Source organism: Takifugu rubripes, chromosome 17, assembly GCF_901000725.2.
Source record: "Takifugu rubripes chromosome 17, fTakRub1.2, whole genome shotgun sequence".
In the NCBI taxonomy this organism is placed as follows: domain Eukaryota; kingdom Metazoa; phylum Chordata; class Actinopteri; order Tetraodontiformes; family Tetraodontidae; genus Takifugu; species Takifugu rubripes.
Genome location: NC_042301.1, coordinates 454,899 through 480,059, shown reverse-complemented (window position 1 = coordinate 480,059; position 25,161 = coordinate 454,899). Strand labels below are relative to the sequence as shown.

Sequence of the window (25,161 nt, the reverse complement as noted above, 5' to 3'; positions counted from 1 at the left end):
TCATGAGCATGGAACGACTGGCTAGACGACCTTGAGCTAACTTCCCAGGATGGAGAATCTTTGTGAATGTGGGTGGAACATTTCTCTCCTTTGATCTGTCCTTTCTAGAGACACATGCTGTCACACGGTCATTCTGGCAAATTTTAATGATGTTTTTCAGTCTGAAACACAGGAACCTTTTGTAAAATGGCAAAATGTTCATTGTTGCCGCCACATCATAACAGCCAAATAACACATTCTAAATTTACAGGTTTTAATTTACTGTTTCCAGTTTAACAGTGAACATTACATGTCATATTATGATGTAAATAAGCAAGTTTACAATGACAGAAATAGACACTGTGGGTTCGTTTCTGGCTGAAATGTGACACAGCGATTTAAACATGCCATTCAGCTTAATTAGGTCACCCGATTCAATCATTAGTGATTATACTGACATGGTGTTACAGCACCGAGGGTGCACCCATTAAGTCATTCTGCATAAAAGTTAAAGAGTTAATGCTGTGGAACAACTAACCCAGTTAGTTGTTCTAACCCTAACGAAGTGATTCCATGATCCCAGATTTTATTGTTGTGCTGTTCTTTCATTAAGCAGGAACCACTTTCATGGGGGATTTGTTTACGAGGACACTAATATCTGCCGCACTCAGTCAGATGCTTTTATTGGTAGAATCCTTTGGCACTTGGTCTTCGGGCTCTACAGGCCACACTGGGACTGCTGCCGGTGCCGCCGGACGCTGCACATCTGGCTGAAGGACTGTCCACAGCGCGAGCAGCTGTAGGGCTTCTCCTGGGTGTGAACGGTGCGGTGCCGCTTCAGGTGACTGGAGGAGAGGAAACTCTTCCCACACAGAGTGCAGCAATAGCGTCGCTCGCCCGTGTGGATGAGAAGGTGGACCCGCAGGTTGTTGGGCTGTGCAAAGCCTTTCCCACAGTGGGGGCAGGAGTAAGGTCTCTCCCCAGTGTGGATCCTCTGGTGCAGCTCCAGAGCTGCGCTTGTTGGAAACATAAGCCCACACACAGCACAGACCGGACGCTCCTTGGGGTGGAAAGAGCGTCTCTGGTCGGTGGTCGTAGCTGAAGTTGCTGCAAGGGGAGGAGGTGGTGCAGTCGCCGTGTCAAAGGAAGCAGCAAAAACCGCCATTTCTTGGGAAGTAGCCGTGAAGAGCATGGTGGAAGGAGCTTCCAGACTCTCAGCCCCACCCTGTGAGGGAAAAGAGGCAGGAGGAACAGGAGCGTCTGTCTTTCCTTGACCTAGCTGTGCTGCCCCATACCCTGCACCAAGATGGCCGATGCGCTCCTGCATCCAGGACAGATCAAGGCTGTTGAGCTCATCAGAGCTTATAGGAAGAGAGGAATGGAGTCCTGCTTTAGCACAGTCATTATCTCTAATCTCTGACTTCAGAGCCTCATTGTTCAAACTCACACCAGTCGATTCAGGCACCAGGGGGCCCCCTCTGATTAGCAACATGCTGCTGTTTACAGGCAGGGTGGACATGGGTTTGCAGGTCAGATCCACTGTGGCACCTGTGGGAGAGGCAGGGCGCTTGGCAGTAGCAGTGATGCTAGCATCCATAACGATGTCACTGGCAGGGACGTCGTTATGGGGCGCTCCACCTACAGAGGGACAGGAAGATCAGAAACGCTTCCAACAGCTCAAGAACATGAGCACAGGAGCAGTCTGGAGTAGTTACATAGTCCTAACTACCATCTTATTTAACCCTTAAAATCAGTGTCAAGTTATATTTATACAAATGACACCTAAAACATCCACTTCTGTTGGAACACCCAGTTTCTGGGTGTTCATTTCATGTGAGGATGAATCTTAAGTTCCAACCATTTGCAGAACAAATAAGAAAATATGGAGAGCGTGCATCGGCACCATGATGCCCAGCTGTCTCCTTCTCACCTGTGTTGAGATGTTCAATCAATAATGTCATTTTAAATATCAGATTAGAATGATATTATATCAGATTAGATTAGAATCATTGTGTGTACTGTGTTGATCACATTGTTTAAATGGTGTTAAAGGTGTTGGGAGGTCCAGTTTGTGGGATGGTGAGTTCTTGAGGGTTGTTTGAGAGGAACAAGATCAGATAAGGGACTGGAATCCATCAAGAAAGAGTTCTGTTGGTGGAATTAGTCGACCCCATGCTGTGGTACACTTGATGTAGGATGAGCTTCCTCAGTATTCTATTAGAAATAAAAATCTTTTATTTCATTCAGATTCATTTGACTCAGAGCTGCTAGCTTGTCTAGTCCTTCCAGAGAAGACAAAGTAGGTCCCCTGGCAGAATTAGGAGTAAAAGAGATCCTGCAGCCACTCACCAGGGGACACGCTGCACTCTGAACTGATGTTCACCTCCACCTTCAGGTCCAGGTTGCAGTCGTCTGTCTTCTCCTGCTTCACCTGCGGCAGCAGCCTGATTTTATCCTGCTGCAACATGACAGGAAGTCCCTCAATTATCCAGCAACATCACATCATCCGTAGCTCATAAATCCTAAAGAGGTTGAATCCTGTGACCTTCGTGCGTGCAAGCCTCTGTCTTCTGATGAGCAGGAACCATCCTGTTTAATGTTCATAATACATATGGACAAAAACTCAAGCCTAAAATGGATGTTAAAGGCCGTAGGGTTGCATTACTCGCAGATATTTGTTTACCTTAGAAATAGGGTTTAAGCGTTCGGAGGAGGACGGAGGAAGACCAACCAAAGTCTGGTGGAGAGCTGGTCCTGAGAAGAACAGCACATAGGGTCAGAGTTAGGGTCAGGGGTCAGAGGTCAGGGGGTCAGAGTTAGGGTCAGGGGTCAGAGTTAGGGTTAAGATTAAGATTAAGATGTACTTTATTCATCCCCGTGGGGAAATTGAATTGTAGTAGCAACCTATACAAAGTATAGAAACAGAATAAATAAATACAGATAAGATTAGCAACGTTATAAGCATATATACATAATATAATATATACATATTATAAGCATTATAAGCATATATACATAAATATAGAATAAAATAGAAATAAAATTACAACATAAACATTACACAGTTATTGTTATTGGCTGGGTTAGGAGTTAAAGTTAGAGTTAGATTTAGGAGTTAGGGTTAGTGTTTTAGGGTTAGTGTTAGAGGGTTAGAGGGTTAGGGTTAGAGGGTTAGGAGTTAAAGTTAGGGGTTAGGGTTAGAGGGTTAGTGTTTTAGGGTTAGGGTTAGAGGGTTAGGGTTAGGAGTTAAAGTTAGGGGTTAGGGTTAGAGGGTTAGGGTTAGAGGGTTAGGGTTAGGAGTTAAAGTTAGGGGTTAGGGTTAGAGGGTTAGGGTTAGGGTTAGGAGTTAAAGTTAGGGGTTAGGGTTAGAGGGTTAGGGTTAGGAGTTAAAGTTAGGGGTTAGGGTTAGAGGGTTAGGGTTAGGGTTAACCCTAACCCATATCAGAACCAAAAGCTTGTGTTACTACTTGTGTTTATGTTGATAAAGTATTAATAAGCACAGCTGCTGTGACGTGGGGGTGGACCGTGGACCAGACTGGGTGATGCGGATCAGGCTGGGATCCTAGAATCCCAGATCCGGATCCTAGAAGTCTGCACACCTGTCAGCTCCTCCCGTTTACCTTTGGGTGGCCGGAAATGGGCGTCGTGCATCATTTCTTCCCGCAGGTTCCGTCTTTTCATCTTCCTCTCGTAGCTTCGCATCTTCACGTCCATTTCTCGCAGCTTCTGTCGCAGGACGCGGTTCTCTTTCTCGCTCTTCTGTCTTTTCAGGTCCATCTGGGAGCGCAGCACTGCGTAGCCATCGTCCACCAGCTTGCAGATCTCAGCAACCGCCGAGTTGGCGAGAAGCTCGATAACTGAAGCGATCTGCGCCTGGAAGCCAGCACAGTCCGCCATCATCAACCCTGACCCTGACCCTGACCCTGACCCTGACCCTGACCACAGCTCCGTGTGTAGCACAATTCTGCTGGCGACACCTGTGTGTGTTCGCGGGGTCCTCAGGTACCTGCTGCCAATGTCGCGTCCTGATGACGTCGCTTTGTTGTTGCGCATCAGCAGCATCTGTCACAACAAGAGGCGCGTGAATGGTTCCAGTTGGAGGAAGATTTAATATTTAAAGGATTCCCCGCTGCTACCCTCGAAGATCCTTTTTAAAACAAGAATGTTTTCAATCTTTCCTCCACAATTTTCCAAATCAAAAGTTATTTTTTATGTTCTTTTGAATCTTTTCTACAAAAAAAGCCATATTTATATATATGTTTATATGTTATCAAGATAAAAAATTACGAGTAGCAAAGGGTTAGGGTTAACCCTAACAGCATCAAGGGCAATAATGTGTAGTGATTTGGCATCAGCATTAACGAGCATTAAAACAGGAGCATCACAAAGTCATCAAAATGTAGTAATAAATATCAAAGAGCAGGAAATGTGGAGGAGAAAGAGCAGGAACAGGGTCAAGAATGGGGCACAGCAGCTTCAACAGTATGCGACATATTGTGGGTTAACCCTAACCCTAACCCCTAACCCTAACCCTATCCCCTATCCCATCCCTAACCTTAACCAAGTGGACTCAGCATTGTCAAAAACTGGAAACAACAGTGATTTTAAAATTCAGACATCAGAGTGGGAAAAGGAATCTGATGATGGATGCACGAAGGAAAATGGGAATGATGGGTGGGATGAGAAGGACGTTTCTAGCTGGGTCGAGATATCCTAACCCTAACCCTAACCCTAAACCCTAACTCTAACCCTAACCCTAACCCTAAACCCTAACTCTAACCCTAACCCTAACCCTAACCCTAACTCTAACCCTAACCCTAACCCTAACCCTAACCCTAACCCTAACTCTAACCCTAACCCTAACCCTAACCCTAACTCTAACCCTAACCCTAACTCTAACCCTAACTCTAACTCTAACCCTAACCCTAACCCTAAACCCTAACTCTAACCCTAAACCCTAACCCTAACCCTAACTCTAACCCTAACCCTAACCCTAACTCTAACCCTAACCCTAACCCTAACCCTAACCCTAACTCTAACCCTAACCCTAACTCTAACCCTAACTCTAACCCTAACCCTAACTCTAACCCTAACTCTAACTCTAACCCTAACCCTAACCCTAACCCTAACCCTAACTCTAACCCTAACTCTAACCCTAACCCTAACCCTAACTCTAACCCTAACCCTAACCCTAACCCTAACTCTAACCCTAACCCTAACCCTAACCCTAACCCTAACCCTAACTCTAACCCTAACCCTAATGCTAACCCTAACCCTAACCCTAACTCTAACCCTAACCCTAACCCTCTAACCCTAACCCTAACACTAACACTAACCCTAAACCCTAACTCTAACCCTAACCCTAACTCTAACCCTAACCCTAACCCTAACCCTAACCCTAACTCTAACCCTAACCCTAACCCTAACCCTAAACCCTAACTCTAACCCTAACCCTAACCCTAACCCTAACCCTAACTCTAACCCTAACCCTAACCCTAACCCTAACTCTAACCCTAACCCTAACCCTAACCCTAACCCTACTGGTCTAGTAAAAAGGATGTAAGGATGGACAGTGAGAGAGAGGACCACAAGGTGGCAGTAATGCAACAGCTTGGATGCCAACCTCCGGAAGAAGAAGAAGAAGATTAGCTTGGGGCTTGTGGGGGCGGGTTTTATCTCCGGAAATAGTCCGATCTGGCAACCCAGAGTTTCAGACGTCGCATCAATAACAGCGAGGTTAAAGTTTAGCCTCAGTCGTGCGATAAACGGGTTAAAAGAGCACATGAGCAGCGGACCTTTAATTTGAACAGTACAAAGTGAAATGTAATTAACATTAGCGTCATCATTTCACCGGACGGTTCTTAGCGAGAATTTAGTTACTTTGTTTCTCGTGCTATAGTCTCTTCTTTTTAACATGCAAAGGTCGTCTCATTTTCCAAGAAGTTGACTCGAAAATGACCAAGTTTAACGCCACATCACTTCTTTAATAAAACGTTCTACCGTCAGGTAAGAGCAGCTATTCCCTGCTAATGCTAGCTAATGCTAGCTAGCTTCAATGACGTCCCTTCGAGCGTGTTTAGGAAGCCAAAACTTTGGCTTCACCGACTATTTCTAATTCTAATAACTACAAAATAGAATTGTTTGCATTTGAGGATACTTTATTTTGCGCTGTCGGGATGTACACAAGATTCTTCAGTGTAAACTAAACTAAACATTGGCTTCTAACTGATGTTTCTCCACCACAGGCTGTCCTTTAGCTTCAAAACGGCCGTAGCAGGAGACCAACGGAACCGGTCCGGTTCAAAATCCGAGTCAGAGATGGAGTTAGCCGTGAGTAGTCGTGTTAAAGTCGTGTTGCCACTTTCTCCACGTTTCTCCACGTTTCAGATTAAAGAGTTACTCTAACACAAGCGGCCGTGTTTCATTTGGGAAACGTGAGTTTGATAAATGTTCGTTGGTGCCAAGAAGCTCCGAACCCTGTAAAATGGCTCCCTAAACTCTCCTAAAGTTGCTGCTTCGTCTTCACAAGAAGAACTTTTAGAAATTTGCCTCCCGTTTTTGCATTTGATTTTCTGCCCTTACATGCTGGGCCTCAGGGGTCCGGGTTCTCCTCAGATCTGCAGCGATGGGCCCACAGGGGGCCCGTTAGTTCTGGAGCTCGTTAGGAGGAGAGAACGTAGATATGTGAGTGTCTGTGAGGTCCAGATAGGAGCCGGAGAAGATGCCGACCACGTTACGCTTCTGTGAGGTCCAGATAGGAGCCGGAGAAGGTGCCGACCACGTTACGCTTCTGTGAGGTCCAGATAGGAGCCGGAGAAGGTGCCGACCACGTTACGCTTCTGTGAGGTCCAGATAGGAGCCGGAGAAGGTGCCGACCACGTTACGCTTCTGTGAGGTCCAGATAGGAGCCGGAGAAGGTGCCGACCACGTTACGCTTCTGTGAGGTCCAGATAGGAGCCGGAGAAGGTGCCGACCACGTTACGCTTCTGTGAGGTCCAGATAGGAGCCGGAGAAGGTGCCGACCACGTTACGCTTCTGTGAGGTCCAGATAGGAGCCGGAGAAGGTGCCGACCACGTTACGCTTCTGTGAGGTCCAGATAGGAGCCGGAGAAGGTGCCGACCACGTTACGCTTCTGTGAGGTCCAGATAGGAGCCGGAGAAGGTGCCGACCACGTTACGCTTCTGTGAGGTCCAGATAGGAGCCGGAGAAGGTGCCGACCACGTTACGCTTCTGTGAGGTCCAGATAGGAGCCGGAGTGCGTCCCAATGATTTAGGCTGCTGACCCGTCCTGGACCCGGGTCGGAACCTCCCAGGTCCAAGTCAACACGTTGGGCCCAGAGTTGCCTTCACTCACGTTTGCCTGAGTTCGGTTACAGGATTTTTTCGGTAGTTGAACCGTCCGCTGCGTCCAATATTTCTGTCTCGCGTCACTGCGACAACACGTGTGTGTGTGTGCATGTGAGCGTGTGCGTGTGTGTGTGTGCATGTGAGCGTGTGCATGTGAGCGTGTGCGTGTGTGTGTGTGCATGTCCCTCTCCCTGACCTAACCCTGTCCCTCTCCCTGACCCTTAACCTGTCCCTCTCCCTGACCTAACCCTGTCCCTCTCCCTGACCCTTAACCTGTCCCTCTCCCTGTCCCTAACCCTGACCCTTAACCTGTCCCTGACCCTGACCCTGTCCCTAACCCTCTCCCTGACCCTTAACCTGTCCCTCTCCCTGACCCTTAACCTGTCCCTCTCCCTGACCTAACCCTGTCCCTCTCCCTGACCCTTAACCTGTCCCTCTCCCTGTCCCTAACCCTGACCCTTAACCTGTCCCTGACCCTGTCCCTAACCCTCTCCCTGACCCTTAACCTGTCCCTCTCCCTGACCCTTAACCTGTCCCTCTCCCTGACCCTTAACCTGTCCCTCTCCCTGACCCTTAACCTGTCCCTCTCCCTGACCTAACCCTGTTCCTGTCCCTGTCCTCACTGTCAGGCTCACCCGGCTCTCAAAGCCTTCATGTGTGGTTCTCTCAGTGGCACCTGCTCAACGCTGCTCTTCCAGCCTCTGGACCTGGTGAAGACTCGGCTCCAGACCCTGCAGAACCACGTCCAACCAGGGTGTGTGCACGTACACGCGCACGCTCACATGCCAACAGATGACTGTGCACCAACAGATGATTGTGATAAGACCTTCACGAGTGCACCGGTGCCCCTTTCACCACTCGTCCTCGTCCCCGTCCCCGCTCGTCCCCGTCCCCGCTCGTCCCCGTCACCGCTCGTCCCCGTCACCGCTCGTCCCCGTCACCGCTCGTCCCCGTCACCGCTCGTCCTCGTCCCCGTCACCGCTCGTCCCCGTCACCACTCGTCCTCGTCCTCGTCCCCGTCACCGCTCGTCCCCGTCACCGCTCGTCCCCGTCACCGCTCGTCCCCGTCACCGCTCGTCCCCGTCACCGCTCGTCCTCGTCCCCGTCACCGCTCGTCCCCGTCACCGCTCGTCCTCGTCCCCGTCCCCGCTCGTCCTCGTCCTCGTCACCGCTCGTGCTCGTCCCCGTCACCGCTCGTCCCCGTCACCGCTCGTCCCCGTCACCGCTCGTCCTCGTCCCCGTCACCGCTCGTCCTCGTCCCCGTCACCGCTCGTCACCGCTTGTCCCCGTCACCGCTTGTCCCCGTCACCGCTCGTCCTCGTCCCCGTCCCCGCTCGTCCCCGTCACCGCTCGTCCCCGTCACCCGCTCGTCCTCGTCCCCGTCACCGCTCGTCCTATCACTGCTCGTCCCCGTCACCGCTCGTCCCCGTCCCCGCTCGTCCCCGTCACCGCTCGTCCCCGTCACCGCTCGTCCTCGTCCCCGTCACCGCTCGTCCTCGTCCCCGTCACCGCTCGTCACCGTCACCCGCTTGTCCCCGTCACCGCTCGTCCTCGTCCCCGTCCCCGCTCGTCCCCGTCACCGCTCGTCCCCGTCACCGCTCGTCCTCGTCCCCGTCACCGCTCGTCCTATCACTGCTCGTCCCCGTCACCGCTCGTCCCCGTCCCCGCTCGTCCCCGTCACCGCTCGTCCCCGTCACCGCTCGTCCCCGTCACCGCTCGTCCTATCACTGCTCGTCACCGCTCGTCCTCGTCCCCGTCACCGCTCGTCCTATCACTGCTCGTCCCCGTCCCCGCTCGTCCCCGTCCCTGCTCGTCCCCGTCACCGCTCGTCCCCGTCACCGCTCGTCCTCGTCCCCGTCACCGCTCGTCCTATCACTGCTCGTCCCCGTCACCGCTCGTCCCCGTCCCCGCTCGTCCCCGTCACCGCTCGTCCCGGTCACCGCTCGTCCTCGTCCCCGTCACCGCTCGTCCTATCACTGCTCGTCCCCGTCACCGCTCGTCCCCGTCACCGCTCGTCCTATCACTGCTCGTCCTCGTCCCCGTCACCGCTCGTCCTATCACTGCTCGTCCTCGTCCCGTCACCGCTCGTCCCCGTCACCGCTCGGCCCCGTCACCGCTCGTCCTCGTCACCGCTCGTCCTCGTCCCGTCACCGCTCGTCCTATCACTGCTCGTCCTCGTCCCCGTCACCGCTCGTCCTGTCACTGCTCGTCCCCGTCACCGCTCATCCCCGTCACCGCTCGTCCTATCACTGCTCGTCCTCGTCACCGTCCCCACTCGTCCCCGTCCCCGCTTGTCCTATCAGCACTCGTCCTCGTCACCGTCACCGCTCGTCCTATCACTGCTCGTCCTCGTCCCCGTCACCGCTCGTCCTATCACTGCTCGTCCCCGCTCGTCCTCGTCCCCGCTCGTCCCTGTCACTCGTCCCTGTCACCGCTCGTCCTCGCCACCGCTCGTCCCCGTCCCTGTCACCGCTCGTCCTCGCCACCGCTCGTCCCCGCTCGTCCTCGTCCCTGTCACTCGTCCCCGTCCCCGCTCGTCCCCGTCACTCGTCCCCGTCCCCGCTCGTCCCCGTCCCCGCTCGTCCCCTTCCCCACTCGTCCCCGTCCCCGCTCGTCCCCGTCCCCGTCACCGCTCGTCCCCGTGATGGTGAACACGTGCCTGTGACTCTCCTGTCCTGTCCTCTTCTCCTCCCTCAGGGGGAGGAAGGTGGGCATGTTCGCCGTCTTCCTGAATGTTGTCCGCACGGAGAACGTCTTCAGCCTGTGGAGAGGAGTGTCTCCAGTGAGTTAGCAGCCACATCTGTGACGAACTCCGGGTCACTGAAGTTATGAAATTAAAAGTAAAATCACTGTTAGAAAGTTGGTCTGTGGCTTGTGCTGACGTCAGTCGTCCCCTTGGGCAGTCGTTCCTGCGCTGCATCCCCGGCGTGGGCATCTACTTCAGCACCTTCTACTCCCTGAAGCAGCACTTCTTCCAGGAGCGAGCAGCCAACGCTGGCGAGGCCGTGCTGCTGGGGGCAGGTGCCAGGGCGGTGGCAGGTGTGTGCATGCTGCCCTTTACTGTCATCAAGGCCCGCTTTGAGGTAGGCAAGCACGGCCTCACCTGAATTCACCTGAGACAAGATCTCAGATGGAATTGATCCCATTTTTCCAGCTAATTCCTCCAGCAGAACAACGTTGACACGAATGCATTTGGTCTTGACTATAGAGTGGTTTTTATAATTACCTAAGTGTGCCTGGGGCTGTGAGGAGCATGTATGAGACCGAGGGCATGAGGGCTCTCTTTTCTGGACTGCCTGCCACACTGCTCCGGGACGCTCCCTTCTCTGGCATCTACGTCATGTTCTACAGCCAGACCAAGAAGCTGCTGCCTCCAGGTGAGACACAAAGTGCAGCAGCTACTGGACGGGAAGGTTTGGAGCCCCACCACCACTTTCCTCTTGTGTTGGCTCAGAGGTGACTTCCTCTTCCTGTGTCCCGCTGGTGAACTTTGGCTGCGGGGTAGTAGCGGGCATCATGGCGTCGGTGGTCACACAACCTGCTGACGTCGTGAAGACCAACATACAGATCAGCAAGACTCGCCTCGGCACCGTGCAGGCGGCTCGTCACATCTACAAGGTGCCTTTTTCTGTTGCGTTTCTAGGCAGCTGTAGAGGAACGTGCACACTCATCTCTCTCCTGTCTGGCCACAGGAACATGGCATAGGAGGCTTCTTCTGTGGAGCTGTGCCCAGGTGCCTGCGCCGCACGCTGATGGCCGCCATGGCGTGGACGGTCTACGAGCAGCTCATGGCTCAGATGGGTCTGAAGTCATGAGGTGCAGCTGAGGCTCAGCAGGATGAGGTGTTCTCCTCCACCAGCCTCAGACTGCATCTGGGAGCGATGGTGGCCTGGAGGTGTGTAGAAAAGAGGATCTACCGACGCATCCTGAAGGCATCGTCTGAAACGGGAACGCTTCAGGAGGTGAGCTGATGTTCAGCCGTAGAAGGACCGTCTGTCCGTGCCGAGGGGATGAAGCACTGCGCAGAGCTGCACCTTCAGCCTCGCCCCTCGCCGCTGCCCCGCCCATCACTCGCTGCCCCGCCCCTCGCCCGCCCCTCGCCCCGCCCATCACTCGATACCTCGCCGCTGCCCTCCCCTTCGCCCACTGCCCCGCCCATCACTCGCTGCCCCGCCCATCACTCGCTGCCCCGCCCATCACTCGCTGCCCTGCCCCTCGCCACTGCCCCGCCCATCACTTGCTGCCCCGCCCATCACTCGCTGCCCCGCCCCTCGCCCCGCCCATCACTCGATACCTCGCCGCTGCCCCCCCCCTTCGCCCACTGCCCCGCCCATCACTCGCTGCCCCGCCCCTCGCCCGCTGCCCCGCCCATCACTCGCTGCCCCGCCCCTCGCCCGCTGCCCCGCCCATCACTCGCTGCCCCGCCCCTCGCCCACAGAAGTGGACGTGTTTCACGCTGGTTCCTAATAAAGCAGCTCCAGGAAAATAACAACTGACCCCGCTCACCTGTTGTTCACATGACATTTTTGTTTTTAAAAAATGGTGATTAGATGAAGGAATTCTTGAACTCCTGTTTGTTCCCGACGTCCTGAAGCACCAAGATTCCCTCCTCGAGTGGAGCAGGAATGCTGTGATTATTTGAGTGTGGACTCAATTTTCAATTATTTTCTACTGTTGATGTAAAAAGAAATGAGAGAAAATAAAAGATGTGAAAGAATTCTAAAGTGTGAAACTGCTGTTTTGATCTGGGTCTTTCTGTCTTGGTGGTTCTGTCATGTTCAGGGTGTGCACGTGTCTCCATTAATGCTTTTCTCTCTTGAATTTGATGAAACAAAATTGATTAGAACACATTTCTTGGTCATGTAAATGCATTGTTTATGACAAGAAAGTGTAATAGAAATGTACAAAAATGTAAGTGTTCATTAAAAGAAATTGATGCTAAAAACTAGACGATTCCAAAGAAACTGTCTCTTGCCCCCCCCCCCGCTCCCGCTGGAGTCACTTATATCATAGGGTTAAGTTAGGTTAGGGTTAGAGGGTTAGGTTAGGTTAGGGTTAAAGCAAATAACCCTAACAGGAATGTTCGGGATCTCGGCAGCAAAAAAGACGCCGAGGAGCTGCCGTGGTGAAGTGGAGTCACGTGTGCTGACAGGAGTCACGTGTGCCGACAGGAGTCACGTGTGCCGACAGGAGTCACGTGTGCCGACAGGAGTCACGTGTGTCCTTGGCGAGCTCGTCCATCAGTTGGACGCCATCCTCTGACGTCATTTCCTCTGATTGGCTGCACCATGTTGCCACGGGTTAGCCGTAAACAAAGCTTAGCATAGATCATTTTTCTTGTGAGGACACCTCGTCAGCATGGTGAGTTATCATACTCGTCCAGTAGCATCTGGAACTGGAATTTCCAGATATTTGTGATTGTGCTGAATTCTAATCGAATGAAATTGGGCAGATTCTCTCCCGAGTGAAGCCCGCTGTCGGAGGATGGTCGCCAACCAGCGGCGGGGACAAAACTAAGAAAAATAAAGCGGTTATTCCCCAGCTGGAGGAATACCTGCAAAAGAGGGACTACCTGGGTGCTTTGACCCTGTTGGAGGTACCGGAACACTGTGTTCTTTAAAATAGTCGGTCAAATTAGCGTCAGCGTCAGGGTATTAGGGTTGGGGTCAGGGTATTAGGGTTGGGGTTAGGTTAGGTTAGGTTAGGGTTGGGGTTAGGTTAGGGTTGGGGTTGGGGTTAGGTTAGGTTAGGGTTGGGGTTAGGTTAGGGTTAGGGGTATTAGGGTTAGGGTCAGGGTATTAGGGTTGGGGTCAGGGTATTAGGGTTGGGGTTAGGTTAGGGTTGGGGTTAGGTTAGGGTTGGGGTCAGGGTATTAGGGTTAGGTTAGGGTTAGGCTTAGGCTTAGGGTTGGGGTTAGGTTAGGTTAGGGTTGGGGTTAGGTTAGGGTTAGGGGTATTAGGGTTAGGGTATTAGGGTATTCTCAACACAATCAGCACAATCATCAAAAACCATAGAAACTACTGCCAGAATAAATATAATTTAAATAGTATAATAATAATAATTATAATAATAATTAATGAATTACGAATTATAATCATTTAAATAATAATTTATTTACTGATCAGAATAAAGGATGCAACAAACTACTGTCATAGATCAGAATAAAGGATGCAACAAACTACTGACATAGATCAGAATAAAGGATGCAACAAACTACTGACATAGATCAGAATAAAGGATGCAACAAACAACTGTCATAGATCAGAATAAAGGATGCAACAAACTACTGACATAGATCAGAATAAAGGATGCAACAAACTACTGACATAGATCAGAATAAAGGATGCAACAAACAACTGACATAGATCAGAATAAAGGATGCAACAAACTACTGACATAGATCAGAATAAAGGATGCAACAAACAACTGACATAGATCAGAATAAAGGATGCAACAAACTACTGACATAGATCAGAATAAAGGATGCAACAAACAACTGACATAGATCAGAATAAAGGATGCAACAAACTACTGACATAGATCAGAATAAAGGATGCAACAAACAACTGACATAGATCAGAATAAAGGATGCAACAAACTACTGACATAGATCAGAATAAAGGATGCAACAAACTACCACCAGAGTTCGGTACTTAAGGGGGGAGCCGGGCTTTGCCTTGGCTGCTGTTGGAGTGTCTGAATTCAGCTTCTGTCTGTTCAAGTTTAAGATGAGCATCGGAGAGGAGGATGACCTGACCTCCCTCTGGATGGGCTACTGCGCCTTCCACCTGGGCGATTACAGGAGGGCCATGGAGGTAATGCTACCAATTAGCTCCAAGTGGCTATAAACCAGCAGCTGTTTCTGAGTATGTCCGGATACCTGATGGAACAGGCAGCTGAAGCCGGGACGGTCGGGCTCTACTCTGTCACCTGTGTTTTGCAGGAGTACAGGAGTCTGAGGCAGAGACCCGAGTGTCCCGCTCAGGTCTGGGTCTTCCTGGCCTGTGTCTTCTTCTTTCTTGGCCTGTATAGTGAGGCGGAGGAAGCAGCCTCGAAGGGTACGTGCACTACTGAGGGAAGTCAAAGCTTCGTTTGCACATAAGCTTGGATTGGTTGTGTTGTTCCTTGGGAATCTCACTTCTTTAAGAGACATTTAGTATTTTAAATAGTTTATGTATCCAGAGAAAGAATTCAATCATCAGCTTATTTTTTATTTTAAAATGTGAAATTTGAAAGGTCTTCCTCTCTCACTTTAGTCACTTTACTTGATGATTTGTACCTCCTGCAGAGCATGAAGCTGCATTATTGTGGAAAATCGATTAGTTTGAGCGTTGATTCGGGACATTTTAGCGACTGACTTTATGTTTGACGACAGCGCCACTCTCTCCCCTGCAAAACCGGCTACTCTTCCACTTGGCTCACAAGGTTGGAGAGCAATTCTTTTCTTTTACAGATATGGGATATTTGGGCTATTTCCTCTTTTGCATCTCAACCAGGGTCTTTGTTTGATGTCTCAGTTCAACGATGAGAAGCAGCTGATGAGTTTCCACCAGAACCTTGAGGATGTGACAGAGGACCAGCTGAGCCTGGCCTCCATTCACTACATGCGCTCCCACTACCCCGAGGCCATCGACATCTACAAACGGCTGCTGTTGCAGAACAGGTCTGGCCTGGGGAGGGCAGGGAAGGTGGGGGCCTCCTCAGGGGGTCCCTGTGCGTTGGGGGTGTTAAGATCATCATCTTGAGCTCAGGAGGCCTGGACGTGCTCGCCTGTTGCTGCAGGGCTGCTCTGTGGATCGGGGCTTCAGGGTGAGGTTGGGGGTCAAGGGTCAGGGTTGTGATCAGGGGTCAACGTCCTGGGGTCAGGGTTGTGATCAGGGGTCAACTTCCTGGGTTAGGGTTATGATCAGGGGTCAACTTCCTGGGTTAGGGTTATGATCAGGGGTCAACTTCCTGGAGTTAGGGTTATGATCAGGGGTCAACTTCCTGGGGTCAGGGTTATGATCAGGGGTCAACTTCCTGGGGTTAGGGTTATGATCAGGGGTCAACTTCCTGGAGTTAGGGTTATGATCAGGGGTCAACTTCCTGGGGTCAGGGTTATGATCAGGGGTCAACTTCCTGGGGTCAGGGTTATGATCAGGAGTCAACTTCCTGGGTTAGGGTTGTGATCAGGGGTCAACTTCCTGGGGTCAGGGTTATGATCAGGGGTCAACTTCCTGGGTTAGGGTTATGATCAGGGGTCAACTTCCTGGGGTCAGGGTTATGATCAGGGGTCAACTTCCTGGGGTCAGGGTTATGATCAGGAGTCAACTTCCTGGGTTAGGGTTATGATCAGGGGTCAACTTCCTGGGTTAGGGTTATGATCAGGGGTCAACTTCCTGGGGTCAGGGTTGTGATCAGGGGTCAACTTCCTGGGGTCAGGGTTGTGATCAGGGGTCAACTTCCTGGGGTCAGGGTTATGATCAGGGTCAACTTCCTGGGGTCAGGGTTGTGATCAGGGGTCAACTTCCTGGGGTCAGGGTTATGATCAGGGGTCAACTTCCTGGGTTAGAGTTATGATCAGGGGTCAACTTCCTGGGGTCAGGGTTATGATCAGGGGTCAACTTCCTGGGGTCAGGGTTATGATCAGGGGTCAACTTCCTGGGTTAGAGTTATGATCAGGGGTCAACTTCCTGGGGTCAGGGTTGTGATCAGGGGTCAACTTCCTGGGGTCAGGGTTGTGATCAGGGGTCAACTTCCTGGGGTCAGGGTTATGATCAGGGGTCAACGTCCTGGGGTCAGGGTTGTGATCAGGGGTCAACTTCCTGGGGTCAGGGTTGTGATCAGGGGTCAACTTCCTGGGGTCAGGGTTGTGATCAGGGGTCAACTTCCTGGGTTAGGGTTATGATCAGGGGTCAACTTCCTGGGGTCAGGGTTGTGATCAGGGGTCAACTTCCTGGGGTCAGGGTTGTGATCAGGGGTCAACTTCCTGGGGTCAGGGTTGTGATCAGGGGTCAACTTCCTGGGGTCAGGGTTATGATCAGGGGTCAACTTCCTGGGGTCAGGGTTGTGATCAGGGGTCAACTTCCTGGGGTCAGGGTTATGATCAGGGGTCAACTTCCTGGGGTTAGGGTTATGATCAGGGGTCAACTTCCTGGGGTCAGGGTTGTGATCAGGGGTCAACTTCCTGGGTTAGAGTTATGATCAGGGGTCAACTTCCTGGGGTCAGGGTTATGATCAGGGGTCAACTTCCTGGGGTCAGGGTTATGATCAGGGGTCAACTTCCTGGGTTAGAGTTATGATCAGGGGTCAACTTCCTGGGGTCAGGGTTATGATCAGGGGTCAACTTCCTGGGGTCAGGGTTATGATCAGGGGTCAACTTCCTGGGTTAGAGTTATGATCAGGGGTCAACTTCCTGGGGTCAGGGTTGTGATCAGGGGTCAACTTCCTGGGGTCAGGGTTGTGATCAGGGGTCAACTTCCTGGGGTCAGGGTTATGATCAGGGGTCAACGTCCTGGGGTCAGGGTTGTGATCAGGGGTCAACTTCCTGGGGTCAGGGTTGTGATCAGGGGTCAACTTCCTGGGTTAGGGTTATGATCAGGGGTCAACTTCCTGGGGTCAGGGTTGTGATCAGGGGTCAACTTCCTGGGGTCAGGGTTATGATCAGGGGTCAACTTCCTGGGGTCAGGGTTGTGATCAGGGGTCAACTTCCTGGGGTCAGGGTTGTGATCAGGGGTCAACTTCCTGGGGTCAGGGTTATGATCAGGGGTCAACTTCCTGGGGTCAGGGTTGTGATCAGGGGTCAACTTCCTGGGGTCAGGGTTATGATCAGGGGTCAACTTCCTGGGGTTAGGGTTATGATCAGGGGTCAACTTCCTGGGGTCAGGGTTGTGATCAGGGGTCATATTCTCAAGCTCTCTCCCCAGCGATTTCAGAACTGAAGAAGCCTTCTGGATAGAAGGCGAAACGTCTTCAAGAGAAGAAACCCAGTCCAGTTGACAGAGAAAACTACCTTGGATCAGGGGTCAACTTCCTGGGGTCAGGGTTGTGATCAGGGGTCAACTTCCTGGGGTCAGGGTTGTGATCAGGGGTCAACTTCCTGGGGTCAGGGTTATGATCAGGGGTCAACTTCGTGGGGTCAGGGTTGTGATCAGGGGTCAACTTCCTGGGGTCAGGGTTATGATCAGGGGTCAACTTCCTGGGGTCAGGGTTGTGATCAGGGGTCAACTTCCTGGGGTCAGGGTTGTGATCAGGGGTCAACTTCCTGGGGTCAGGGTTGTGATCAGGGGTCAACTTCCTGGGGTTAGGGTTATGATCAGGGGTCAACTTCCTGGGGTCAGGGTTATGATCAGGGGTCAACTTCCTGGGGTCAGGGTTATGATCAGGGGTCAACTTCCTGGGGTCAGGGTTGTGATCAGGGGTCAACTTCCTGGGGTCAGGGTTGTGATCAGGGGTCAACTTCCTGGGGTCAGGGTTATGATCAGGGGTCAACTTCCTGGGGTCAGGGTTGTGATCAGGGGTCAACTTCCTGGGGTCAGCCTTTGGTCTGGATGTGAAGGGTTTGAGAGGAGGCCTCATTTACTCTGCCTCTTGAAGCCAAAAGATGTAATTGCTCCAAAAGTTTTTGCATAAAACTATTTTCTTTTACCACTTTGGAATGATTCTTTTTAGAAAGTGTCATTCTAAGCACAGTTTTGTTTTTATTTCATAAAATGTGATCCTAAAGTGACTTCAAAAGTCCATTTCAAATCTGCATTAACTCACACAGGCTGGAAATAAGGAGAAATAGCCTATAAATATTCTATAAATATTCTTCAAATGTTGAACTTTGTGCTATTTAGAGTGTGAAAGATGGATCTGCCTCTTTCATTTTATTACAGGACTCCGTAAGTTCTTAAAACACAGTTTTGGTTGCATATTTCCATCAACAAATGCATTTAAGGCCTTAAATGGAACAGTTTGTGTGAATTTTCTTTAACTTGTTCTCATGGTCTTCCTTAGTTTTATTGATCTTTGTGATCATTAGAATTGAATTCCCAGTTTGCTGCTTTTGCAATGGTTCAATCTGTTAAATCTAATAAATAAGTGCAGTGCTAGCTAGCATGCTAGCATGATAACGTGGGTGTGATGAGGTCAAAAATGAAACGATGTTCTGGACTTTAGCAACGAGATAGATGCACGTATGGTGATCTTGTGAACTTCTCCATCTCACATCTTTGGTGCAGAGATTTCTTGGCTCTGAAGGTTTATGTGGCTCTGTGCTACTACAAGCTGAACTACTACGACGTGTCCCAGGAGGTGTTGGCTGTGTACCTTCAGAGCATTCCTGACTCCACCATTGCCCTCAACCTGAAGGCCTGCAACACCTTCAGACTGTACAACGGCAAGGCCGCTGAGGTTCTGGACTCCTGTTGCCGTACTGGCATATTGTGTCATTTTATTATGTTATAAATATTCCTTTATCTTTATCAACCTGTACACTTGAATGATCTCTTTCTGTTGGGATGTTGATCTTTGAGGGTTCTCCGGATGTGTGTGTGCTCGTGTTCATAGGAAGAGTTGAAGAACCTCATGGAAATCTCCTCCCACTCCTTTGAGTTTGCTAAGGAGCTTATTCGGCACAACCTGGTGAGCTCTTCACAAGTTCTGCTCAAATATTCGGAGAATTCCACAAATATTCATCCATTTCTGCTCTTCATTTGTAAGGAAATTTTGCATTTACTCCAACATGTGAGGAATTAATTGTAAAGTCCCTCTTAAATAAATGAAACAATGCAGCACGACCGAAGGTTATTGGATTATTAAGATTATTATTCCAGCATCCTGGAAAAGGGTTAGGGTTAGGTGGTTAGGGTTAGGGTTAGGGTTAGGGTTAGAGGGCTAGGTGGGTTAGGGTTAAAGGGTTAGGGTTAGAAAGGGTTAGGTGGTTAGGGTTAGGGTTAGGGTTAGAAAGAGTTAGGGTTAGAAAGGGTTAGGGTTAGGTGGTTAGGGTTAGGTGGTTAGGGTTAGGGTTAGGTGGTTAGGGTTAGGTGGTTAGGGTTAGGTGGTTAGGGTTAGGTGGTTAGGGTTAGGGTTAGGTGGTTAGGGTTAGGTGGTTAGGGTTAGGGTTAGGGTTAGAAAGAGTTAGGGTTAGAAAGGGTTAGGGTTAGGTGGTTAGGGTTAGGGTTAGGGTTAGAAAGAGTTAGGGTTAGAAAGGGTTAGGGTTAGAGGGTTAGGTGGGTTAGGGTTAGAGGGTTAGGGTTAGAAAGGGTTAGGGTTAGGTGGGTTAGGGTTAGAGGGTTAGGTGGGTTAGGGTTAGAGGGTTAGGTGGTTAGGGTTAGGGTTAGAGGGTTACAGTTAGGTGGTTAGGGTTAGAGGGTTAGGTGGTTAGGGTTAGAAAGGGTTAGGGTTAGGGTTAGGTGGTTTGTGTTGTGGTGGTCCCAAAGTGTCCCGAGAGCAGCGTGGGGGGGCTGTTTCAGAGCCCAGGGCAACTCCCCAAACACGCCACCACCCGGCCACTGGCACCTCTGGTCCCTCGGGGAACCAAACACGTACCTCCAGCCTGTGGCGACCCCTCAGATGGAGATATTGACCTTGATCCATTATGGGATGGCTGTAATTATACTTCAGTGTATCTGAAACGTCTGTGTGCCACAGGTTACTGACAGGCTCGTTTCTGACCCTGTGAAGCGTCTGTGTGTGCCACAGGTTACTGACAGGCTCGTTTCTGACCCTGTGAAGCGTCTGTGTGTGCCACAGGTTACTGACAGGCTCGTTTCTGACCCTGTGAAGCGTCTGTGTGTGTGCCACAGGTTACTGACAGGCTCGTTTCTGACCCTGTGAAGCGTCTGTGTGCCACAGGTTACTGACAGGCTCGTTTCTGACCCTGTGAAGCGTCTGTGTGCCACAGGTTACTGACAGGCTCGTTTCTGACCCTGTGAAGCGTCTGTGTGCCACAGGTTACTGACAGGCTTGTTTCTGACCCTGTGAAGCGTCTGTGTGTGTGCCACAGGTTACTGACAGGCTCGTTTCTGACCCTCTGAAGCGTCTGTGTGTGCCACAGGTTACTGACAGGCTCGTTTCTGACCCTGTGAAGCGTCTGTGTGCCACAGGTTACTGACAGGCTCGTTTCTGACCCTGTGAAGCGTCTGTGTGCCACAAGTTACTGACAGGCTTGTTTCTGACCCTGTGAAGCGTCTGTGTGCCACAGGTTACTGACAGGCTCGTTTCTGACCCTGTGAAGCGTCTGTGTGCCACAGGTTACTGACAGGCTCGTTTCTGACCCTGTGAAGCGTCTGTGTGCCACAGGTTACTGACAGGCTCGTTTCTGACCCTGTGAAGCGTCTGTGTGCCACAGGTTACTGACAGGCTTGTTTCTGACCCTGTGAAGCGTCTGTGTGTGTGCCACAGGTTACTGACAGGCTCGCTTCTGACCCTGTGAAGCGTCTGTGTGTGCCACAGGTTACTGACAGGCTCGTTTCTGACCCTGTGAAGCGTCTGTGTGCCACAGGTTACTGACAGGCTCGTTTCTGACCCTGTGAAGCGTCTGTGTGTGTGCCACAGGTTACTGACAGGCTCGTTTCTGACCCTGTGAAGCGTCTGTGTGCCACAGGTTACTGACAGGCTCGTTTCTGACCCTGTGAAGCGTCTGTGTGCCACAGGTTACTGACAGGCTCGTTTCTGACCCTGTGAAGCGTCTGTGTGCCACAGGTTACTGACAGGCTCGTTTCTGACCCTGTGAAGCGTCTGTGTGCCACAGGTTACTGACAGGCTTGTTTCTGACCCTGTGAAGCGTCTGTGTGTGTGCCACAGGTTACTGACAGGCTCGCTTCTGACCCTGTGAAGCGTCTGTGTGTGCCACAGGTTACTGACAGGCTCGTTTCTGACCCTGTGAAGCGTCTGTGTGCCACAGGTTACTGACAGGCTCGTTTCTGACCCTGTGAAGCGTCTGTGTGTGTGCCACAGGTTACTGACAGGCTCGTTTCTGACCCTGTGAAGCGTCTGTGTGCCACAGGTTACTGACAGGCTCGTTTCTGACCCTGTGAAGCGTCTGTGTGCCACAGGTTACTGACAGGCTCGTTTCTGACCCTGTGAAGCGTCTGTGTGCCACAGGTTACTGACAGGCTCGTTTCTGACCCTGTGAAGCGTCTGTGTGCCACAGGTTACTGACAGGCTCGTTTCTGACCCTGTGAAGCGTCTGTGTGCCACAGGTTACTGACAGGCTCGTTTCTGACCCTGTGAAGCGTCTGTGTGTGCCACAGGTTACTGACAGGCTCGTTTCTGACCCTCTGAAGCGTCTGTGTGCCACAGGTTACTGACAGGCTCGTTTCTGACCCTGTGAAGCGTCTGTGTGTGTGCCACAGGTTACTGACAGGCTCGCTTCTGACCCTGTGAAGCGTCTGTGTGTGCCACAGGTTACTGACAGGCTCGTTTCTGACCCTGTGAAGCGTCTGTGTGCCACAGGTTACTGACAGGCTCGTTTCTGACCCTCTGAAGCGTCTGTGTGTGCCACAGGTTACTGACAGGCTCGTTTCTGACCCTGTGAAGCGTCTGTGTGTGTGCCACAGGTTACTGACAGGCTCGTTTCTGACCCTGTGAAGCGTCTGTGTGCCACAGGTTACTGACAGGCTCGTTTCTGACCCTGTGAAGCGTCTGTGTGCCACAGGTTACTGACAGGCTCGTTTCTGACCCTGTGAAGCGTCTGTGTGCCACAGGTTGTGTTCCGAGGTGGGGAAGGGGCTTTGCAGGTTCTTCCTCCACTGATTGACGTCATCCCTGAAGCCCGACTGAACTTGGTCATCTACTATCTCAGGCAAGGTGTGCAGCCATGAGCTTTAGCCACTGATGCTAACCCAGGCTGCCACAAACGGTCATGTCTTGATTTGAAATCTGCAGATGATGTTCAGGAAGCCTACAACCTCATCCGAGATGTGGTGCCCGTGACGCCGCAGGTAATTCCCAAACTAAAACCTTTCATGGAGTTTAACCCTGACAGTTACAACCACTCTGCCCAAATGAAGCTTTAATTCAGTCAAAAGTAGAATCCAGGTAGAGCGTTTAACCTTTCATGGTGTCCAAGAGCGTTTCTACCCGATGTGTGATAGAAGAAGCACTTGAGAAGATCTGAATCAAAGCTTTGTCCTCAGGAGTACATCTTGCTGGGAGTGGTGAACGCTGCACTCGGACAGGATATTGGCTCAGTGAGTGTTTGGCTTTGAGAAGACGTGTCTGATGAGACAGAGTCTGAGTGTCTTTGTCTGCAGAGGGATCACCTGAAAACTGCTCAGCAGTTCTTCCAGCTGGTCGGAGGCTCAGCGAGTGAATGCGGTACTTTGGGGAACATTCTGAATAAACCAACACTTGATGCATTTCTTTGAGCGCGTGTTTGTGTCTCACTCTCCTTCAGACACTATTCCTGGCAGACAGTGCATGGCCTCCTGCTTCTTCCTTTTGAGACAGTTCGAGGATGTTCTCATATATCTCAACTCAATCAAGGTGAATGTTCCCAGCAAGGTTCAGATGATGAGGATGAATATGGTGGAACTGTAAAGGACATTGACTATTTCTGTTATTTGACTCCTGATATTCATGCGCCTTGTCTTTGCAGAGTTATTTCTATAATGATGATGCCTTTAACTTCAACTATGCTCAGGCTAAAGCAGCTCTTGGCAGCTACCAGGAAGCTGAAGAGGTCCTCCTTTCATTTAAGACCTTCTATACTGGCCATCTGATGACCTGATCATATTTTGTGACTGTTGTAATATTTCTTTTCAGTTTTTTCTGATGATTCAAAGTGAAAAGATAAAGAATGACTATGTGTACCTCAGCTGGCTTGCGCGATGCTGTAGGTATATTAACATTATCTTCAAAAGTTTCATGATTTAGGCTTTTAAGAATAATAGATGAATCTATGCAATGTTTGTCTCACATTTCTAAGATATTAACTTCTATAGAGCATGTAACAGATTAAATAATCATACTTTTTGAATCATAATACCTTCTTTCTTCTTATCTTTAAACTTTGTGCCGTTAGACATCATGAACCAGAAGGCTCAGCTTGCCTGGGAGTTGTACCTGAAGATGGGCACATCCTCTGATTCCTTCAGTCTTCTGCACGTCATCGCTAATGACTGCTTCAAGGTGCTGCTGCTCAGTGTCAGTGATCGTGTCAGTGAACAATTCACTTCTTTATTGAGGAATGTTCGCATATTTAGTTCTAATCTTTATTCCATTCATATCTGGAGCACAAAAAGTCAGGATATCACCATAAAGCTGTACCCCCCTCAAGATACCACCAGTCTCTGACTCCAGTCTGTCTGTGACGTCTGTCTGTGACTCCAGTCTGTCTGTAACGTCTGTCTGTGACTCCAGTCTGTCTGTGACTCCAGTCTGTCTGTAACGTCTGTCTGTGACTCCAGTCAGTGACGCCTGCCCCACGTGCATTCAGTGTCAGTAACCCTAACCCAAAACAAGCATAAATGTCTGGATACCAGAGCTCTGTAAAATAGTAGCTTTTATTAATTATTAATAACTTGATGCAATCTCATACAAAACACCTGGATCCAAATCTGGCACTAATAACTTATTAAGGTTCTCCATTTCTACAGACCAGGCTGGTCAGTACTGCCTCCCTGATCAATTCCTTTTGCTATTTGAGCTCTTTATGTTGTTGAAGCTGATCTGAGGCTGTTTCTAGATGGGCCAGTTCTACTATGCAGCCAAAGCTTTCGATGCTCTGGAGAAACTGGACCCGGACTCGGACTATTGGGAAGGCAAGAGAGGAGCCTGTGTTGGCGTCTTCCAGCTTATATTGGCAAACAAAGAATCCAAGTGCGTCTCTTTCTGCTCGGTATCTTGATGCAAACATTGTCCGTTCTTCCATGTTTCATATTTGTTCTTGTTGCTTTGGCAACACTTCCTTCAATCATACAGTTTCTGCTTTGTTTTGGAGTTATAGCTATTTAAATGGCTGCCTCACCTATGGTGTGTCTTTTAGGGAGACCCTTAAAGAAGTGGTTTTAATGCTGCAAAATTCTGGAAGCCCCCATGCTGTGTACATCATCCGAATCCTGAGGAAATGGGCCAAAGAAAACCGAGTTCTCCTCTCATGACAGTGCTGAACGTTGGCTCCCTGAGAGCAGCAACATGAGTCGGAGCTTTACTTTGATGATGTGTCTCACTGTTACATGAGGAATGAATATATTCAGCTTTTTCTGTGGAGGGGGGATTTGTATTAAAGAATGCAACATTTTGAATTTTCTGATTTTTTCATACAAAGATTGAACATGAAGCCGTGATGACTGCGCTCACATTGCACAGTTGAAAAAAACTCCAATTTTTATATAGAATAATTGCACTGATAAGTGTAAAATGAGAGAGCAGAGCCGAAAGGCGAAGCTCTCGATTTACCGGTCGATCTTCGTTCCTACCCTCACCTATGGTCATGAGCTCTGGGTCATGACAGAAAGAACAAGATCACGGGTACAAGCGGGCGAAGTGAGCTTCCTCCGTAGGGTGGCTGGGCTCTCCCCTAGAGAGGGGGAGAAGCTCTGCCATCCGGGAGGAGCTCGGAGTAGAGCTGCTGCTCCTCCGCCTTGAGAGGAGCCAGATGAGGTGGCTTGGGCATCTAGTCAGGATGCCCCCTGGGCGCCTCCCCGGTGAGGTGTTCAGGGCATGTCCCTCTGGTAGGAGGCCCCCGGGAAGACCCAGGACACGTTGGAGAGACTATGTCTCTGGTCTGGGAACGCCTGGGGATCCCCCCGGATGAGCTGGAAGAAGTAGCTGGGGAGAGGGAAGTCTGGGCCTCTCTGCTGAGGCTGCTGCCCCCGCGACCCGACCCCAGATAGGGTTAGAGGATGGATGGATGTGTAAAATGG

General features: G+C 50.6%; 3 protein-coding genes across 14 annotated transcripts; 2 read left to right on the top strand and 1 right to left on the bottom strand.

The window, feature by feature from the left end:
• Positions 1–131: 131 nt before the first annotated feature.
• Positions 132–4,004, bottom strand: LOC105418329 (zinc finger protein 768-like). Of its 3 annotated transcripts, XM_011617601.2 has the most exons (5): positions 3,600–4,004; positions 2,663–2,733; positions 2,329–2,437; positions 1,429–1,617; positions 1,113–1,340 (listed from the first exon to the last, which is right to left on the bottom strand). In XM_011617601.2, exons 1-5 carry the CDS (start codon positions 3,877–3,879, stop codon positions 1,255–1,257), a joined length of 735 nt encoding a protein of 244 aa, XP_011615903.1. In that variant the 5' UTR covers positions 3,880–4,004; the 3' UTR covers positions 1,113–1,254. The 3 variants fall into 3 exon arrangements, with proteins under 3 accessions (XP_011615901.1, XP_011615902.1, XP_011615903.1); XM_011617599.2 differs by having other exon boundaries at positions 132–1,617; XM_011617600.2 differs by having other exon boundaries at positions 132–1,617; positions 2,329–2,434.
• Positions 4,005–5,677: 1,673 nt separating this feature from the next.
• Positions 5,678–12,272, top strand: LOC115253185 (mitochondrial glycine transporter B-like). 8 transcript variants are annotated; one of them, XM_029850312.1, is made up of 9 exons: positions 5,685–5,985; positions 6,225–6,678; positions 6,728–7,366; positions 7,957–8,081; positions 10,025–10,109; positions 10,231–10,410; positions 10,536–10,704; positions 10,782–10,945; positions 11,020–12,272. In XM_029850312.1, the coding sequence occupies exons 4-9, from the start codon at positions 7,981–7,983 to the stop codon at positions 11,140–11,142; spliced, it is 822 nt and encodes a 273-aa protein (XP_029706172.1). In that variant the 5' UTR covers positions 5,685–5,985; positions 6,225–6,678; positions 6,728–7,366; positions 7,957–7,980; the 3' UTR covers positions 11,143–12,272. The 8 variants fall into 8 exon arrangements, with proteins under 8 accessions (XP_029706175.1, XP_029706174.1, XP_029706172.1 ...); XM_029850313.1 differs by having other exon boundaries at positions 6,225–7,168; positions 7,218–7,366; XM_029850315.1 differs by lacking the exon at positions 6,728–7,366 and having other exon boundaries at positions 5,678–5,985; positions 6,225–6,309; positions 10,836–10,945.
• A 284-nt stretch (positions 12,273–12,556) lies between these two features.
• Positions 12,557–24,538, top strand: LOC101076242 (intraflagellar transport protein 56-like). Of its 3 annotated transcripts, none has more exons than XR_003891459.1 (18): positions 12,557–12,688; positions 12,780–12,923; positions 14,050–14,142; positions 14,271–14,385; positions 14,703–14,752; positions 14,845–14,990; positions 18,532–18,703; positions 18,860–18,934; positions 22,000–22,102; positions 22,181–22,236; positions 22,432–22,485; positions 22,549–22,612; positions 22,692–22,780; positions 22,893–22,976; positions 23,060–23,133; positions 23,319–23,425; positions 23,982–24,115; positions 24,282–24,308. XR_003891459.1 is itself a non-coding variant. In XM_029850267.1 (18 exons), exons 1-18 carry the CDS (start codon positions 12,686–12,688, stop codon positions 24,394–24,396), a joined length of 1,674 nt encoding a protein of 557 aa, XP_029706127.1. In that variant the 5' UTR covers positions 12,557–12,685; the 3' UTR covers positions 24,397–24,538. The 3 variants fall into 3 exon arrangements, 2 of the variants coding, with proteins under 2 accessions (XP_029706127.1, XP_029706128.1); XM_029850267.1 differs by having other exon boundaries at positions 23,060–23,129; positions 24,282–24,538; XM_029850268.1 differs by lacking the exons at positions 23,982–24,115; positions 24,282–24,308 and having other exon boundaries at positions 23,319–23,532.
• The last annotated feature ends 623 nt before the right edge of the window (positions 24,539–25,161 follow it).